The 18,550-nt window shown below is 29.8% G+C and overlaps 2 protein-coding genes across 2 annotated transcripts; both read right to left on the minus strand.

Annotated features, from left to right (window-relative positions):
* Nucleotides 1-4,121: 4,121 nt before the first annotated feature.
* On the minus strand, nt 4,122-5,947 carry LOC149513422 (ankyrin repeat-containing protein BDA1-like). Its single transcript, XM_089748663.1, has 2 exons — nt 5,354-5,947; nt 4,122-4,865 (listed from the first exon to the last, which is right to left on the minus strand). The coding sequence occupies exons 1-2, from the start codon at nt 5,945-5,947 to the stop codon at nt 4,122-4,124; spliced, it is 1,338 nt and encodes a 445-aa protein (XP_089604789.1).
* Nucleotides 5,948-9,105: 3,158 nt separating this feature from the next.
* Nucleotides 9,106-17,006, minus strand: LOC111310379 (pyruvate kinase 1, cytosolic-like). The gene is made up of 16 exons (XM_022909790.2): nt 16,828-17,006; nt 16,216-16,312; nt 15,661-15,758; nt 15,300-15,455; nt 14,552-14,629; nt 14,154-14,285; nt 12,908-12,988; nt 12,670-12,741; nt 12,480-12,569; nt 11,876-12,020; nt 11,591-11,679; nt 10,981-11,076; nt 10,753-10,820; nt 10,397-10,496; nt 9,840-9,899; nt 9,106-9,484 (listed from the first exon to the last, which is right to left on the minus strand). The coding sequence occupies exons 1-16, from the start codon at nt 16,894-16,896 to the stop codon at nt 9,332-9,334; spliced, it is 1,584 nt and encodes a 527-aa protein (XP_022765525.2). The 5' UTR covers nt 16,897-17,006; the 3' UTR covers nt 9,106-9,331.
* Nucleotides 17,007-18,550: the final 1,544 nt, after the last annotated feature.

Genomic DNA, 18,550 nt, shown 5'->3' on the forward strand with positions numbered 1-18,550 from the left:
GAAGAAGCTGCTGGAAAAAGAAGAGAGGGGGGAGAAGGAGGAGGAAGCATCTGAAAAAAAAAAAGAAATAGCACAACAAAAAAAAGAAAGAAAGAAAGCTGAAAACAAAATATTAAAAAGGTGAGACAGCCTATACCAAGGCTGAGTTTCGCTGATTATATCATGTGTTTGACACTATTTTTGCTCCTGTCATGATCTTTTCTGCAAGTGTTCTTATTTATTCCTTTCATACTTTGGTGTTTGGTGTGTTTGTTGATAAAATTTCAAGCTTTATTTGTTCTATGTTCATTTTTCTTTGAAGCTGGTTGGAACACCATTGTTTTTTTAGTGTCGCCGAACACCTGTTGTTTCTCCTTCTGCTAGCAGCTGTTCGATCATGCCATAAATTCTTCCACCCCTCTTTTCATCATTCATGACCAACCTTTAGTTGGCCTAAGCTAAAGCAAACAAAGAAAAGGAAATCAGCTTGGACTAGGCCAAACTGTGCTGCCTAACTCCCCATAGGCAGTCACGGTTTGGATGCTTTTTCGTACTTAGCCCCTCAAGTTTTAACATGGAAAGAAAGCTTTAACAAAAATGGTTTCTGAAATAGGGAGATAAGTTATGGGAGGAGGAAGAAAGGGTTCAAAAGTCTAAGCTTTCTTCTTCAATTCTTTGTTTCACGTGTTAAGGTCTTGTACAAGTCATAAAGCTTCAAGCTTTATGTTTCTTGCTCGTTTCTTTCTTTGGCATGGGATTCCATTTTGCTTGGGTCTTTATAGAAAATGGAAAGTTGAAAATAGGCCATATATAGAGCAAGTTTCATGTGAACTAGTTGTTCCCTCTTTATTTTTGTTTTGCTTGGCTTTCTTTGTATCGCTTTGCTTCCTCAACCAGTGTATGAACAATAAATTTTGGTTGTAGGAAAACATAAGGAATGAAAGCTGAAAATAGGCCATAGGTAATGCATGCCTCACGTGAACTAGTTGTCCCCTCTTTATTTTTGTTTGACTTGACTTTCTTTGTATGACTTTGCTTACTTAACCAATACATGAACAATAAATTCTGGATGTAGGAAAACATAAGAAATGAAAGCTGCAAATAGGTCATAGGTAGTGCATGCTTCATGTGAACTATGTTATTCCACCTTTATGTTTGTTTTGCTTGGCCATTTTTGCATGCTATTGTCTATTCATTCAATACATGAATCATTTATAGATGTACGTTAGCTTTAAATGGAAGGTAGAAAGCAAAAGGTGCAGAAAGTGGCAAGTTTTCTGTAAAAAAGAATGCGTTATAGGTTGCATGATTTTTAGATCGAAGAATGGAAAATTTGTCAAAATAAAGAAGCCATATATGGGACAAAACTAGAGCTTTGATTGAGATGGGTGGGGACTACATGATTGGCGTGTTTTTATTTGATTGAAGAATAAAAGAAATGCTAAAAAAGGGGGGGCCATACCATTCGCATTCAAGCTTTTATGCTACGTCCAAGTTTGTTTTTTCTAATTAAAATTCTTAAATGAATAAAATTTCAAAAAGAATATGAGGCTTAAAATTTGATTCCAAAAAATTTTTTTTTATGTGTTTAATTTTAATTATACTCATACAATTTATTTATGATTGTTTAAATTCAAGTATAAGTTTAATTCTATGCATTGTTAATTGCTTTCTTGTTTGGATCCTCATGCTTATTTTAATTTAATATTTTGTGTTTAAATTCATGTTTGATATATTTTATTTTTCATGCATATAATAATGATATAAATAAATTTTTTTGAGGATGATATTTTAGAGAAGTTCGAGTAGAGATTCTCTAAAATATCTAGGTAAGAATCTTTTTTTAAAATACTGCTAGTGTATTAGAATATTTAAGAAAATATTTAGGAAATATTCAATAAAAACAGGTTTCATTTGTCTATCTTTCTATAATTTTGATAGATGTTAGTAATAATGTATAATGACTCCCTTTGATAATGAAATTGATATGATCAAAGTTTAAAAATATAATTAAGTGGGAAAGAACAAAATGAATAAAATTTTTCGAAGATGGGATTCTAAGGAAGTCCAAGTAGAAATTCTAAAAAAATCCTTAGGTGAAAAATTTTTTCTAAAATACTATCAAAGTATCGAGGTATATAGGAAATTTTTCAATAATTTTTTATTTACTTTGTTCCTTCCGAAAGTGTTATTGATAATTGGAAGATAAGTTAGGATGATTAAGGTATAATTATTTTTATGCATGATTGTTCGTATTATATAATCCTATTTTATTTCCTCTGTTCCTTTTAAAATTTTAGTAATAATTGGTGAATGATTAATTCCCAATGAATATATTTTTCATATGCATATTTTACTTTATTGTTTGCATTGCATATTTTAAAGAAAAAAATTTTTTTCCAATGATAGGATTTCGAGAAGTTTGAGTAATGATTTATGAGAATTCACTATATGAGAAAAGTTTTTTAAAAGTTATCAAAGTAATGAAATATTTAGAAGTTTCTTTTCAATACGAAAAGTTTTCATTTTATAATTATTTTTTTAACTGGAATAGTTTTTTTCTTTTTCTTAATAAAAGGGTGTTTTTAAAAATAAAATGTACATGTATATTATTACATGATTTTCTTAATATTTTTGAAAACAAACCAAAAATCTTCAATTATAAGATCCTAAAAAAATTCGAGTGGTAATTCTTTAAGAATTTTTAGATAAAAAAAATTTATCTAAAATGCTACTAGCGTATTGGAGTATTTAGATTAATTTTCAATAAAAATTTTTATTTTTTTTAAAAAAGAAATTTTTAAAAAATAATATTTTATGTTAAAAAATATATATTGAAAATAAATATGAACCACCAAGGTTAAGATTTTTGAGAATTTCGAATAGTGATTCTTAAAAATTCTTTAGGTGAGAAACGTAGTAAAATATTTTTAAGAATTTTTCAATATAAAGTTTTTATTTATTTTCAAGTTTACTAAAAATAATAAAAATATGTTTTTTTAAAACAATAAGAATACAAATATATATAGAAAAATTAATTTTTAAATATCAAGACCAAGACCATTTTTGTTAATATTAAAAGATAACATATAATTAATTGTTACTATTTTAAATGGTTACTGTAGAGGTGTTAATCTTTTTTCACGTGTAACTGACTCTTGAACTCAATCTATTTTTGTAGATCAAAAATTATCTTTTTAATAAAACTCTAAACATGTTTTATTGTTTTATTAAAAGAATAAAATTTTTTGATAATGAATCACACTTTAAAAGAGATTAATAATGATTTCATTTCTTTTATTTTTTCAAATTCGTCTAGCGATCTCTAGAATCGTTACGACAAAACCTATATACTTTATACGACAATTCTGAATAACTCCTAATAACATCAAAACTTAACAATCAGTTTCTCAATTGTTTAAATTCATAAAAGAAAAATGCTAAAAAGCAAAACAAATAAAAATAACAAAAACTTATTTTTATACAAAATAACAACATGCAAAAACAAAATTTTATAAAAAAAATACATCCACGATAACATGCAAAACTTCGAAAACCCATTCAACAATAAAACGAAAATAGTAATAATGAAATTCAAAAGAAAACAAAAGCTCACATTCAATGACCAAATAAAAGAGAAAAAAAAATCGTATCCAAAAACGGCTTCCAAAAAAAAGTTAAAAACCCAAGAAAAAGAAAAGCAAAAGCTCACAAGAAGAACGAAAGGTACATTACACGCCAAATCAGGTCTGCTACAAACACAAACACACACACAACAAATGGAAGCTAGAAAAGTAAAGAACAGAAACACTTGTCAAAAACAGAAAGAACAAAAAGCAATAGGTGTCCAAAAAAACTACTTCACCCTTCATGAAAGTCAAAGATACAACAATCAAAAAGAAAAAAAAAAAAAAAAAAACAGGGGGCATGTTCAGAACCTCTCAATAATTCTTTTTATACAGAGTATATATATTCAATTATTAATTTCATCGTTCATCCAAATAAGTTTTAAAATCGCTCAAACACAAATAAAATATCAGACAAGGCGACAAAAATATCTTACACTATTCCCTGTAACAGTGAAAATTGAGAGAATGAACTCCAAAAGAACAATTCACTTATAATATACAGTGGTGGTAGAATTACACTTCCTGATACCGTCTTTTACAAATAAGACACAACTTTCTGATCCCTTCCATTATCAATATCAGCGCCAAAAAGTAAACGGGTGCCAATTTAAGTTCAAGAGATTTAGACCAAGGTAAATGTACTGTATGGATCAAAAAATCAGCTTTAGCTGGCACTAGGACCCGGGCTGCACCTACGAATGAACAGGTTAACAATGACGCAAATACTTCAGCAATAATGGCGATAATACTACTATTTGTAACAATTTGAACTAGGAGAACTATTGAGAAGCATGCCAAACTGAACACTGCATAGTTTACTACAATGAAAACAGTGAACGTTGTCGGATCCATCACTGAATTCCCAACACGAGCATTGACGGGGGAAGTTGTGTTCTTGGAAATATCGCCTTGCCAAACACCGCCAGGTGGACTAAGTATGCCTTCGAAAATGGCTGTTACAATCAGTGATAAACCAACTAGCAATGTGTTGACTCTTTCAACTGACATAGTTATGATTGGACCAGCCAGACCCATTCCTACTTGTTCAAGAATTGTGATATTTGATCGTAAGTTGTTGTATGAGGGTCCAATGCTAGGAATTAAGGAAGCATTCAAACCTCCCTTATTGCGTAGAATATTCAAACAAATGTCTCTGTTGGGATCTTGCCTTTGTCTCTCAAGGATGTCCAAAGCTGTCAAATCTTTCATATTAATCTCCATAATATCCGCTTTACATTCTAATAATAGTTTGATCATCTGCTTAATATATATTCATCAATCAAAGTCAAGATTAATAGATAAAATAAAGAATAGAAACAGAGATAAGAATCAAGTCAATAAAAATACACAACAAAATGTAAATTATGAAGTGATGAATAAGTTTTGTTGTTAGAACAACATGCAACAGTAGTGACATTAGTGACCACTCTTTATGTTGTCATTAATATATTATTCTTAACTAAAAATTAATTGGCGTGAATTTATATATTTTATTAGTAACAAATCTTTAGACATAAACTATTTTATGTCATAATAATATTTTTATATTGACGGGTTAATTTTAAAGAAACTTAAATTGTCACAATTATTATTATAATAATGACAAAATAACGATATAACTCAATTACCTATGAGAATAGTGTAACACAAAAATTTTGTCACAACAAACCTAATATAAAGTGCCCAAAGTCACAAGAAAATCGTCACAAAGTTAATTACTGTTGTAGATATATATTGTATTGTACCTGGAGTTGAGTTTTAGTAGCAGCTATGTGCAACACAGTGTTGCCATCTCTATCCTTGGAGTTCAGAATGTGTTTTCTCGAAGCTTTGCCATAGATATGGGTCCTCTGAAGCCAGCGCACAAGAATTTCAAGAGCATCCACTCGATCATTTTGTGCTGCTAGGTGTAAGGCGGTTTCGTTTCGAATAGTCGCATCATCAATACATTCAGGACAATCCTTGAGAAATCGAGTCAAGAGATTAAGGTTCCCTTTTTCAACTGCGTAATGAAAAGCAGTGTAGCCCTCTTTCCCTTTGACGCGAACCAGATGTTTATCAACTTCCAGTAGACGAAGCACAGTCTCCTTACGGTCATTCTGCAAGGCAAGGTGAATGGGGCTATGGACGTCTTGGTTCAGCTTCGTGGCAAATGATGGCTTCAAGTACATGATTGCGATCGCAAAATCAGAATGGCCTCTAGCTGCAGCTATGTGTAGTGGAGTATCAACAAACTCTGCCTCATCGATGCGCCTCAAAACCTTTGCATCTTCCCGAATACAGTAATACAGTTCATCGGTATTTCCTGCTTGAGCAGCCCTTTTCAATCTTTCATCCATATCCAGAGGAATATTGATTGGCTAACAGTGTTTGTGAGAAAGTGCTTCGGTTTCTTTACAAGTTAAAATAAGGAAATGTCTGATGAAAGGAAGCAGGAGTATGGACAGAGGTATAGAAAGGCTCCATAGTTTTTGACTTCTTCTGATGTGCTTTATTGATTATTTGTATCTTAGTACAATGGTTTCACTTTTTGACTTGCTTTATTTACTTTTTTGTTCTGAGAAAAACGAGAATGCAATGTTGAATTGGAAAGAAATTATTATAGAGTTGAATGTTGGAATAATTGTGAATTACTTTATTAGAAGCGCAAACATTCAACAAATTTTATGCGAAATTTCACATTAATCGAAAAGAGAGCAAAAAGTTGAACAGATAAGAATTGAATATTTTTATTTTTAGATTTTAGTTCAATTTTCATTATTAGTAATTTTTTTTATAAATGATTTATAAATTTAATGCAAACTTTTATTGAATTTGTAAGATACTTTGATCCTCATGTCTTTCCTCAACAACTTTTTTTTTTTTTTTTTTTGCAAAAAAACAAGAAAAAGTAAGGAAACTATTTCTCTAATTCCATCAAAATTTTTTTGTCTTTTTTTTTTTATATATTTCAAATTTATGTTTTATTTTCTTTTTTCATCACCTTCAGCTTAGTTTTGTCTGGATTCCTCCAATTACTTAAGTATCTCACTTAATTTTTTTTTTTAATTTGAAGTTGTTAGAATTTGAAATTTAGTTATTGATACTAAAAATCTAACATTCTATCAACAAAATACGTAATTATTTACACTTAACTTTTAGTTTCACTTACGGGAGTGCTATTCAATTGTTTGATTCTCCGTATAGTTTCGAATTTGATTGGATAAATTATTTTTAATATGTATGATCTCATCTTCAAGCAAAGTCATTTATGGATTGGGCTAAGTCGAATTTAGATATTATATCAATACCTTATATATTTATTTAAGTTTAAATTGATCTAACAATTTCAATCTTAAATTTTATTTAAATTCATCTAAATTAATAAATGATACAACTTAAATTCGTCTGGATAAATTTTAAAAAAATAAAACAAGACATTTTTATTTAATTTTTAATAATTTTGTTTTTTATCAAGTTTAAAACATGGAGAATTAAACATATTTTCGTAATTTTTACATATAATATTATATTTTTTATTTTTTATATAATATAAATCATATGATATATAAAAATATAATTTTTTGAACCTGGTTGAGCCAAACTTGTGCCTTGAATGTTGAAGTCAAATCTGACCTTTTTTACAAGGGATCCTTTTTTTTTTTTTTTTTTTTTTTTTTTTTTTTTTTTTTAACTTAAACGATTCTAGACATTAGATGAACTTTTGAGTTTGGAGGGATAATCCATTCCTTAGGTAAGTTTATCTTAAAAGTGGGCATAATTGTAGGTGGACTTGGAAAATATTATTCTAACATAGATGTTAAAGCCCTTATATATATCCATATCTTTTAGAGACCTTAATTATTAATTATATTAGATTTTTGAGATGAAATAAAAAATATTAATATTATGAATAATTATTAAATTATAGTAAAATATTTAATATAATATTTAAATTTTAAAAATATTAAATATAATATTTGAATTTTAAATTTATTAATTAATATAAAATTTACTTTAATATGATTAGTTCTAACGATAATATATAATATATAAATAACTTTTTAAATAGTATATTAATTAATGAATTTATAATTCAAATAATACATTAAAATTTTTTAAAATTTAAATATTATATTAAATATTTTATATTAATTCAAAAATTACTCCTAACATTAAAAAAAATTTAGTTTATTTTAAATTTCTATGAACATTACTATTTATAACATTAAAAGGATGGCACCGATGTTGACATTAGCGCCGTTGTTATCGCTAGCTTTTCAATCAAGTGATTTAGTCATTATAGGGAATCAAATATTGGACCCCTTTAGCAGGAGAAAATTCGTTTCACGCTGTAACTTTTTTTTGTTTTTTAACATTAAAAATGTGAAAGCAAAACTTCACATGTACACACGCAATGTGATTTGTGATTTTTTTTTTATTTTTGAAAAACTTTTTACTTATAATTTTGTGATTTATTGTGATTCATTTACAATGTTAAAAACCAAATAGAATTTAGAAAAAATTATAAAATTATCGTCATTTTTTATTTTTTAACACAATTAATTTTTTATAATGAAAATGATTCATAAGATTATAAATGAAAAAAAAAATTACCTGAGATGTAAATGAAAAAGTCATAAATTATAACAGTATGTGAAATTTACCCACAAATAAATTTAACTTTAAAAGAAATACAAATAAATAAATAATAAGTAATTAATGAACATTTTTCTTAAAGATTAAAAAATAACATATAAATAATTAATTTTGTTCTATAAAACCTTAAATTTGTTTCTTAGACCAAATTTCGTCTTTTAAATGATTCTAAATTTAGCTTAAAATTATTTTTAAAATGATAGATTTAGTTAGGCGAGATTGTGCAAATATTTAGAAAAACTCAAACAACTTACATTCTTCTAAAAACAAATTAAAAGCAAAAGCAAAAAAAAAAAAAAAAAAAAGAGAAAATTTTAGTTTTAATTATCTCGTTAATTATTTTAACAAGAAAATTTTTATATCTGTTGACTCAGATACAAACAAATATAAACAAGAAAAAATATTATTATGAAAATAGTTGGCAAAAAAAGATAAACCCAACACTAGAAACGTGCTGCTTGCATCAATAACAATAATCTCACCACTATAGGTAACAATTGAAGCTAAATTTAACTTTCAAGCCAATTATGCATGGGTTGTGGAAACAACTGAAATTAAAAGTGGATTCAAGAAGAAAGAAGCAACTAATATCAAGCTTCTTTCATGACCACAAATGGGCGGCCAAAGTAATTAGAACATGCCACTTTTCTAAGAACTTAAGAACCTCGTGGCATTCATATTCAAAGTTCTCGACAGTACCATCGGATGATTGGCTCAAATGACAACAAGAATTTAGTCATTTCTTTGTTGCCTTGATTCGAAACTGCTAAGAGACTGTAGCAAAAGAAATGTACTAAAAAAGCCCCAAAAATCCCTTCCCACTAAAAAAAAAATATTCAAGGGCGAGAATTGCACACAATTGAGAAGGGCAAACCTCGCGAGTATGCTGAAAAAGCATTGATCCATTTACAAAATATTCATAAGAAAAAGTTTATTCATCATAGCTACCTCATATATGACACATAGAAGGTATGTCGGTGTGCCACACCAAGGGTTTATGTTATGCATGCATGTCTATTTATGCTTTTTACCATGGACTTGGTAAACTGCAAAACTTATCATGAACATTAGGTGCAAAATTAATTCTAATCTTCAAGTTCAAGGATCTTCACCACTGATGCATCACCAAGCTTCTGGCAAACAACAACACGGTCATGTGGCTTTATAACACCTGAGGCCTTTCCATGGTCTAAAGCGACCTTTAAAACCGATTCATTTGTCATATTTTTTGACTCCGCCTGCAAAATGAAGTATGCATTTGTTATTCCAACTTGTGAGAAAAGCATTAAATCGCTTAATGAGATTCATATGAAGATTATTGCTTTGTTTTATTATTCCAGCTAACAGTGTCTTCGGAAAGGGTTCAATTTTCAGAAAGGGCGGGTTCTCCAGAGTATTAAGTAGATTCTGATGATGAGCAATGGAGGACAACACAAGCATGAGAATATCACAATAATGGAGGACCAAATATAAAACTAGTAAAACACATTCTGTTGGAGGGTTGTTCTGTGTAACTAATCAAATCTTATTTCATCTTTATTATTTCCCTCCACAGATGGGGAACATCTCTAACAAGCATAAAATAAATCTTACCGGATGTCGAGGGTCTGCCAGCATGGGGAAAAGGCCTCTGACAATTAGGGATTGCCTTGCCTGCCACAACCATCCAAAGAAAAGAAAGGGTGATGAAGAGTTTTAATTTCAAGTTTTCAACTAAATAACCATAAAATATTCAGCTAATCAGTAAAAGAAAGATGACTAAAAAAGCACATAGAGCATTGCATTCAATTAACAAAAAGAAAACCAACTTGTTTCAAAGGAACTATGCTTTTTCTACAATTGCTATTTTGGATTGTTCTTTTTTCTTTTTCAGAACAATCATTGCATACAGATGTCAAATAATTGGAAAGTAATTTTGCAAATAGCTTGAACAGTGTTGCATCATTTAATGTATTTATTGTAAAAGCATTTGATAATGCAGTATGGTAATGAGTATCTAAAGGACAGAGACAAGGAAGAAATTCTTTTTAGAACTCCTCTGCACCAAGTTAAAGCATTAAAATATCCGAAGGTAATTCAAGTGTCTCACATGACCTGGTGAAATAGACTCATCTACATAGGAACCATGAAAAATCTCATCAGTAGCATACCTCAAAAGCACCGGAGAAAGTCCAGCGTAGCTGATTTGTCTTTAGCCGAGGGATGACAACAGATATGACAGGCATGGTTGGCCTGTACTTTGCAATCAGCCTAGACTAGTACAGAATAGTTTGAAGTTACAATTAACCATGAATCAGTAAACAAAGAAGTATAAGCAAAATAGTTGCATAACACGAAGGAAGATCACTATGCAAATTAGAGAATGGATGCTGAGAAGCAAAAAGATTAACATGTTGGAAACCCCAATCATAAGCATTTGCATTAATGATAAAAACACAACTACAGGCACTAACAGCCTCATGCTTGCACACACAAACAAATGTAGTCACAAGATAATAAACAAAACCTTGCCGCTCTTCCAGATGAAGTGAAGCAAATAATTGCAGAGGCTTTCACCTTGATAGCAGCACGTACCTGTGTTAAATTAAATTCAATTATACTTCGAAGGGAATTTGGAAATATGACTTCCAAACATGCTTCAGTCAGAAAATTACAAGGCAATAATCAATAAGATGCCAAAGCTTGGAATCACAGATGAAAACAGTTTAAAGGAGGAAGCAATAAAAGTAAATACCGCTGAGGAAGCAATGGATTCCAGATGAGTCATTGGTTCCCCAACATATTTGACAGTTTTCTTGAAGTACAGATCTTGATTGAATACTTTTTCTGCCTGCAGAAAGCAATTTAATTAAATAAGAATGCCAAGTTGGCAACAGAATAGTATAATGTCCTAAAAAATCACAGCAAGAAACATGGAAGTAATAATTTTGCTTTGTAATATTTATACTAAAGAACTTGCATTAAAATTATCTCTCAAATCCACCAAGTTGAAATAAAGCATAGGTTTTCCTTTCCATTTTTTGTTTAATAGCTTGAGCACATATAGGGGGCCATCTTCAGTACAACGATCAGTCTTAGGTTGATAGGAGTGTGAATACAAACCGTCGCAACCTTATATATACTTTAAGGGAAGACCAATAAACTGAGATAGGTAGATAGATTGAAGGTTCATATATAACAGGGAAGAAACATTACTATGATCTATGCCATTCAGTTAGGAAAGTGCTTTGACGAAAGGGATGCATATAAACAAGGGAAAATTCAACAGACAAAATATACTGTTCCAAAAAACATGTTAGGGTGGTAGCAATAACAAAGGGCATCCAGATCAAGGGTAAACTCACCTCTGCACAAATTTTTCCAACTGTAGAAACAGTCTCAACAGGATATAGTCCTCGTAAGGTCTCTGCACCTAGAATAATTGCATCACTCCCTGAACCAAAAAGTAGACATAAAAATAAGATTCCAATCGATGCCAACTATACTTGAATCCATATCAGAAGTCATTTATTAAACAAGGCTCCAGGAGATTAGGAAATAACAGCAACATAATTAAGAGATTCCACCAAAATTGGCACACAAGTCACAGAAAGGAGAAAAAAGCATTGAGTAAGGGAACGAAAATTGACCATCCAACACAGCATTTGCAACATCAGTTGCTTCAGCACGAGTAGGTCTTAGGTTGTCTGTCATACTGTCCACAACACGAGTGACCACGGCAGGCTTTCCAACCATGTTACACTTGTAAACAGCAGCTTTTTGAAATAGAAACACCTGTAAATTCCAAATGGAAGAATACCAAAAGAAAGTAGTTGGAGGTGCTGATATAGTCCAATAAATTAAAAGAATGAAATATCCATTTCTTCATTAGTGTGAATGTCTCCATTACTTGGACAGCAGTCTTATGGTGAATGCTCTTCAGATGTATGGATGCACCATCTTTCTTACACATTACTAGCTGATATCTGACTAAAATCAGAAGAGAAAATATATGCTTTCACTTAAGTGGTGACATGGGACAGATACAAAACGCAGGCTTGATACCTTCAGTAACACAATTAAGGCCTTTTTAACTAATGAGGATGCAATATCCAATATTTGTCTGCCAGCAGTTTTCCATAATCCCCCCTTGACATTTTATATGATAGTTTGCAAGCAAAGACTGCATATAGAACCATGACCTAGATAGTCCCATTCTGATAAATACTTTTGTGATAAAAAACAGAAACTAACCTTCTCAGGTGGGAGATCTATCCCCAAATTTCCCCGAGAAAGAATGATTCCATCTGCTTCTTGTAAGATCTCATCAAAATGAGTTAATCCCTACAAGCAGTTGATAAAAGAGAAGGTTCATATTCAAAATCAAATCACGCCCCAAGTACAAATCAAAAGTGATAAAAAACTGCCAGTTAATCCATCTGACCTCTATATTTTCAATCTTTGCAAAAATTTGAGTCTGGTTGAGCTCACCCAGTTTAGAAAGAAAAGCACGAGCCTGCACGCAGCAACGTTGAAGGTAACTAAGAAATTGGCAAAAGATATAACTGCACGCCAGCAATATTATGAATTGGGAGTAACTTTAAAGAAATCAGGATGATAAAGATGCAAAGGGAGAAGCTGAAATAATGAACAATCTGAACTTCAAGCAGGAAAGTTCTTACATGACGAATATCTTCTGCATGTCGTGTATAAGACAAAGAAAGGAAGTCTATATTGTTTCGAACACCCCAAGTGCTTATAACCTGATATTAAAACATCATGAATGAATTTAACAAAAATTGCAACCTTTGAAGCAGAAATACAATGCTAATAATTATTTTTGTGCAGTTAGATGGATTGAAACAATCTCCTGCAGACAAAATGTTCATCATCTATCTAAACCGAGTGTGTTTAGTACCTTTAGTGAAGTACAAGATAAGCATCTATTAATAATGGCACAAAATTGAGGCCTATCATTGTAACACCCCTTAAATTTTGTTATTCGAATAGCTTATACGAGTAAGAATTCTAATTAGTGTTGCATTTTGTTAATTGTTGAATAATATAGCAAGAGGGATTACATTGCATAAATTCAATTTTTGGATGATATTACAGGAGGACTAAATTGCAAAAAATAATTCTTGGATGGATCAAAGCGGAAATATCAAGAATTTACCACTAATATAAAAACCACTTATTCTCTAACCCTAAATCAAAAGAATATGTATTTATATATATGTATGTATGTACAGCAACAACCAAGGGAGGCTGCCACTTTGGGACTTAAGGTCTCATGTCAAGGTTTAAGGTAAGACTAAGCCAAAATCTTTAAAGTTTTGCATTTTTGAATAATTTATATAAAACCTTAACATTAGCTTCAAACTTTTAAAATTTTCGACATTCCGACAACATATTGGGCACCAATAGGAAGGTCTCTTAAAGGCCTTTCTAATGGATTTTTTGGCACCTCACTTGTTTGAGCAATCAGAGACACATGAATTTTTTAAGTATGTTGAATTTGAGTTTTCAAACATAAAATTAGAGTAGCTGGAACTCTATTTTGCAGTAACTGTTTTAGTTGATTCTTTAGGGGTTTTTGTATTATGAAATGTACTCTTTTCAATGGTCTAAGCAGCTCGGTTAGGGGATTTCTGCACTAAGAAAATCAAAGCCCTAAAGACAGCCAAATGATTTTGAAACTCAAAATTTTTTATCATTCCAATGATGATTTACAAACAAACTTATTATTTCTCTTATCTTTTTAAGTGAAACAAAATTCTAAGTTGTAGTATTACATGTGAAACTTTGAATTAGTGTTGGTTTCACCTTTGGATTTGACATAATATAATAAACACTATCTATCCATCAACTAATGGATTAGCTCATCAGATAAATTAAACAAGCATCTGATAGAAATAGGAAAATTACCTCCTTATCCTTATCAGTTAAAGTAGGCATGTTAATACGAATTTGAGAGACATGCAAGGTATACAATGACCCAGACAAGGTAGCAGAATTCTTGATTAGGCAAACCACATCTTCACCATTCAACTCGGCAACCTGGAACATGAAACAAACACTGCATTAGTAGCCCTTAATTTCCCAACTTCTCCGACTTCACATCCTCTAGGCAATATATTTTTCATTATTTGTAACTGGCTTTCTTGTATAAGATCAAACTCACTTCAAATATAAGTATAATTAGCAAGCAAAGCAATCTATGTCCTGCTCTAATAAAGAGTCAATAACCAAGACAAGCCCAACAAGGGATGTAGGCCAATATTCTGTCTGGCCAGAATGAACTCATCCCTTTAATTTTCCCTTACCTCTAACCACACCGAAGTTGTTTCATTTCCTGTAAACAGGTATTGGCCAATAAAGATAGTATCTCCCTTCTTGACTGTCTGCAAGACCAAATATATCATCAAATGAGACAACAGAGTGAACAAGGACTGTAGCTAGAATGGAATAATTACCACTCTACATTCTTCCTTTTCATAGTCAAACTTGGAGGGGAGAGAGAGAGAAGACAAGGAAAAACTATATGGGAGTAATAAAGTCCCTTCCAGAATACTAATCCAAAAACGAAAAAGTCACCTCTACTGTGCATAAAGAAATTCAGTTAATAAGCAAATGAAGAATGGATATGATGAACAATAGAATCCCCCTTTATTAACATACAACCCATAAGGACAGGAAGGAGTACACAAATATAACGAATGCCATGGGACACAAGGAAGTTCACCCATATGCTGTTTACCATTTTACAGCCTCTTCACAAAGATTCTTCACTTGGTCAAAACACTATGTTAAACTAGTTCCTGTACATTTGACACTTAATACCAGTCAATTATCTGTTTTAAATATAATTATATATAGAATATTTAGTAGCAAAATAAGATTTTCAGAGAAAAATGCACAAGCTTTAGTTCAAACCACCAAAATTTTCCTTCAATTCATTTGAAAGACATTGAAATAGAAGAGCATGAAGATACAAGATGCAAATGTGAGACAAATGTCAGACAACAGATAGATAGTCCATGAAATTTGTCGATCCAACAAAAAGTTGCTCACCTTCGACAAACCATGAAAATTTATTGGTAGCAGATTTGAAGTAGCCTGTTTATCTTGATCTGGGGTGAGGATGACGTTTGTATCTGCCTCAAGGGAAATGGGGTGCTCCGTTTTATTAACTACTTGCAATTCTGGACCACCAGTATCAAGCATAATCTGAAATAACAGGTCAAATCTTGTAACATATTATATTTCTATATCTTCAGGATTAAATTTACAAGGAAAAACAAAACAAAAGGAAATTTTTATTAGGGTTGAATAAACCATTTTTTAAACATATCAAGTAAAGGATTTTGATGGAGTAAAATAACAGAAGGAATAATAAAGGGTCAGTTTTAAACTAAAGTATTTAGTGGCTTACAGCACAGAGCTTCTTAGTACTCTTAATAGCTATCTTCAAATTTTCCAATGTGTCTTGGTGAAATTCAGTATCACCCAATGAAAAATCGAACCTTGCCACTGAAGAAAACAAAGCACAATATATAAACCCATTGTAAATGCCAACAACCACGTGGACCGTTGCTAAAGTATTGAACTCTTAATTCTATTAATCATAATTCAATCCTAGACAGCCTCAAATGCCAAATCAAATAAACACATTATAAATACATTGTTTCTTTTGACTCCAAGAAAGACATGACTCCATCCAGAAGTTAATTAATATACAATATTTTTGCAATTTTTGGTCCGAAGCAAACTAAATTCTCCAGTCAAATGAACCTGATGCAAATAGCTGACATAGATAAATAAATTGAACCGGCTTTCAACTAACAAAAATACAGTCACAGGGACTAAGATTTGCTTTAATGTTTGTCATCAACAACCTCAGAAAACAAACCAAAATTAAAGTAAAATTGCATTCTCAGACTATGATCACATAAAACTAACGTTGCAATAAAAAAAAAAAAAGTAGTACCAGACATTCCAGCCTTGAGACAACCAGAAATGATTTCAACAGTTCGCGATTTTAGACCGAGTGTCCCCACAATTTTTGTCATTGCAGGAAAGAAACTCTGTAAATCACATTCAAACCAAAAATCAGTTATGTCATCCAAATTCTTCTAAAGATTAGAAAAATAAATAAAAGTTCGCACTAAAAGTTGTAGTACATGCCATGTTCTTCTTTTATATATATATAAATATATATATATATATATATATTTATACTAACTACCAAAATGTTTCTTTAAGCAATTGAAATTCAAATTCTTTTAACTTTCTTCAAATTTTCTTATCAAACAAACAATTATTTTAGAAAATTTCAAACTATATATACCAGAGTTCTGTTTTGATTTAATCTTTTTTTTTTTGAAAACCCATTTGGCCGCATAATTTCGGTATATTCTATACACATAATATTATTGTTTTTCTTTGTTTTTTCTTTGTTATTTCTTCTTTTGATTTCTCTTCATTTCACTCAGCACCCAAAAGTCAGAAGATTGATAAATACTAAATTAAAAAAAAAAACTTTATCAGAAAAAAATGTGTTATTCTTCTGGGTTTCATGCAAGCAAAAGAAAAAACTTACAGGCTTAGATGGCTCAAGAATGGAAGCCATTCTGATGGGTTCTTCAAGAAGTAAGTGATTTGAATTCATGTTTGTTTTCCTTGGAATTAAATTCAAGAAAAAGAACAGCGATAAGAAACTGAAGAGATCAGAAGCAAGAAACTGAAGAAAGAGAAGTGAAAGAGATTTATTTTTTAGATAGTATTTTAGTTTTCGTTTATTGTCATTTTATTACACGACCCAAGTTAATAATTATTTCTTTTTTGCGACAACTTGACAATAATTTAATACATTTATTGTTTTTAAAGTCACGGATTACTAAAATTCCGCGACAGCTCTAATATTAGGGGTGGTTGGCCTTGGATTTTGCCGTTAATAATTCTTTCGAAGAAAATTTCTTTACTTAAAAATCATAAACGATTTTTTTAATAATTTAATGTATGTAGATTAAGAAATATATTTGATAAATAATTATACAAAAGTTAAAATAATTTTTGATCAGTTTTACTCCGATTCTGTTTTTATTTCTATTTTCTTATTAGGCTGTCGGGTTTTTTATTTTTAAAAACTAATTCTTATTATTATATACGTTAAATTTATTTTAAATTTACTATTATCTTTGGCAAAAAACTATTTTTCAATAGTTATACTTTTTACATAAAGCATTTTACATCCTTATTATAAAAAAAATTGAGTTTTTAAAATAAAATCCATTGAAATTCAAATTTATCTTTAATCTCTACTAAAATAAAATTAAATGATTCTATACATTAGGGACAAAGAAAGTTTTTTTATTGAAAGTATAAAAAAATTTTATCATGAATTTTATTAATTAGTATGTTAAATATTTTACTATAAAAATAATTTTATTATTCATTAATCTGGATCAAAATTTAAATCATTGATATCAAATGAATTTTAAAAATTTGTAAATAAAATAAAATAAAATTATTAATTAAATTTTTTATAAAAAAATTAAGAAAATTTAATAAGAAAATTTTTAAAAGTGAAGATTAATTTCACTTGTAAATTTTCGGCGCAGAAAATTTTATTTGTCTTTTTTAATTTACTTTTTTGCCACTTGCATTTGTTTGTCTGAAGCGCCATACACAAAATGTGCAGCAGTTCAATAATTTTTGATTTGACAGTTGATTATTGTTGTGAAGCAATCACATCAATAAAACCAAAGGGCAAACTTATCATTAAATCAAGAGGGGAATCTATTTATTACATCATTAAAACCAAAGGCGAACATCATTAAAACCAGAGGCGAATCCAGGGGCACCCAAAAAAAGAAGCTTTCTAATTATCCTGCCTCCTCCAATTTGATTCTAATTTAATGGCAACGGCTGGTTCATTTAATCGATGAAAAGAATATATTTTTTATTATTTGAATTTAAATTTATTGAAAAATAGTGAAAGAAATTTTTTTTTATGAATTTTTTAAAATTTTATTATTTGAATTTAAAAATTTCTTTAGATCTATTAAAAAATGTTAGACAAATATAAAAAATCTTTTATTGCTAAAATATAAAAATAACTTAAGAAAACAGTTTAATTACTCCAACCCCTCTCATTTTTGTTTGTCCTTTTTTTATGTCTCAAAATTATGTATTTTTTTAACACTTAATAAATTTACCTTTTATATATTTTAACATTATTTTTCATAATTTTTTATTTTTTAATATAAAAATATAATTAATTTTAAAAAAAATTAAATTTTAATATAAAATACATTAAAATT

The sequence above is a fragment of the Durio zibethinus genome, chromosome 19 (genome assembly GCF_047325235.1).
Source record: "Durio zibethinus cultivar Kanyao isolate XHJ-2024 chromosome 19, ASM4732523v1, whole genome shotgun sequence".
In the NCBI taxonomy this organism is placed as follows: Eukaryota; Viridiplantae; Streptophyta; class Magnoliopsida; order Malvales; family Malvaceae; genus Durio; species Durio zibethinus.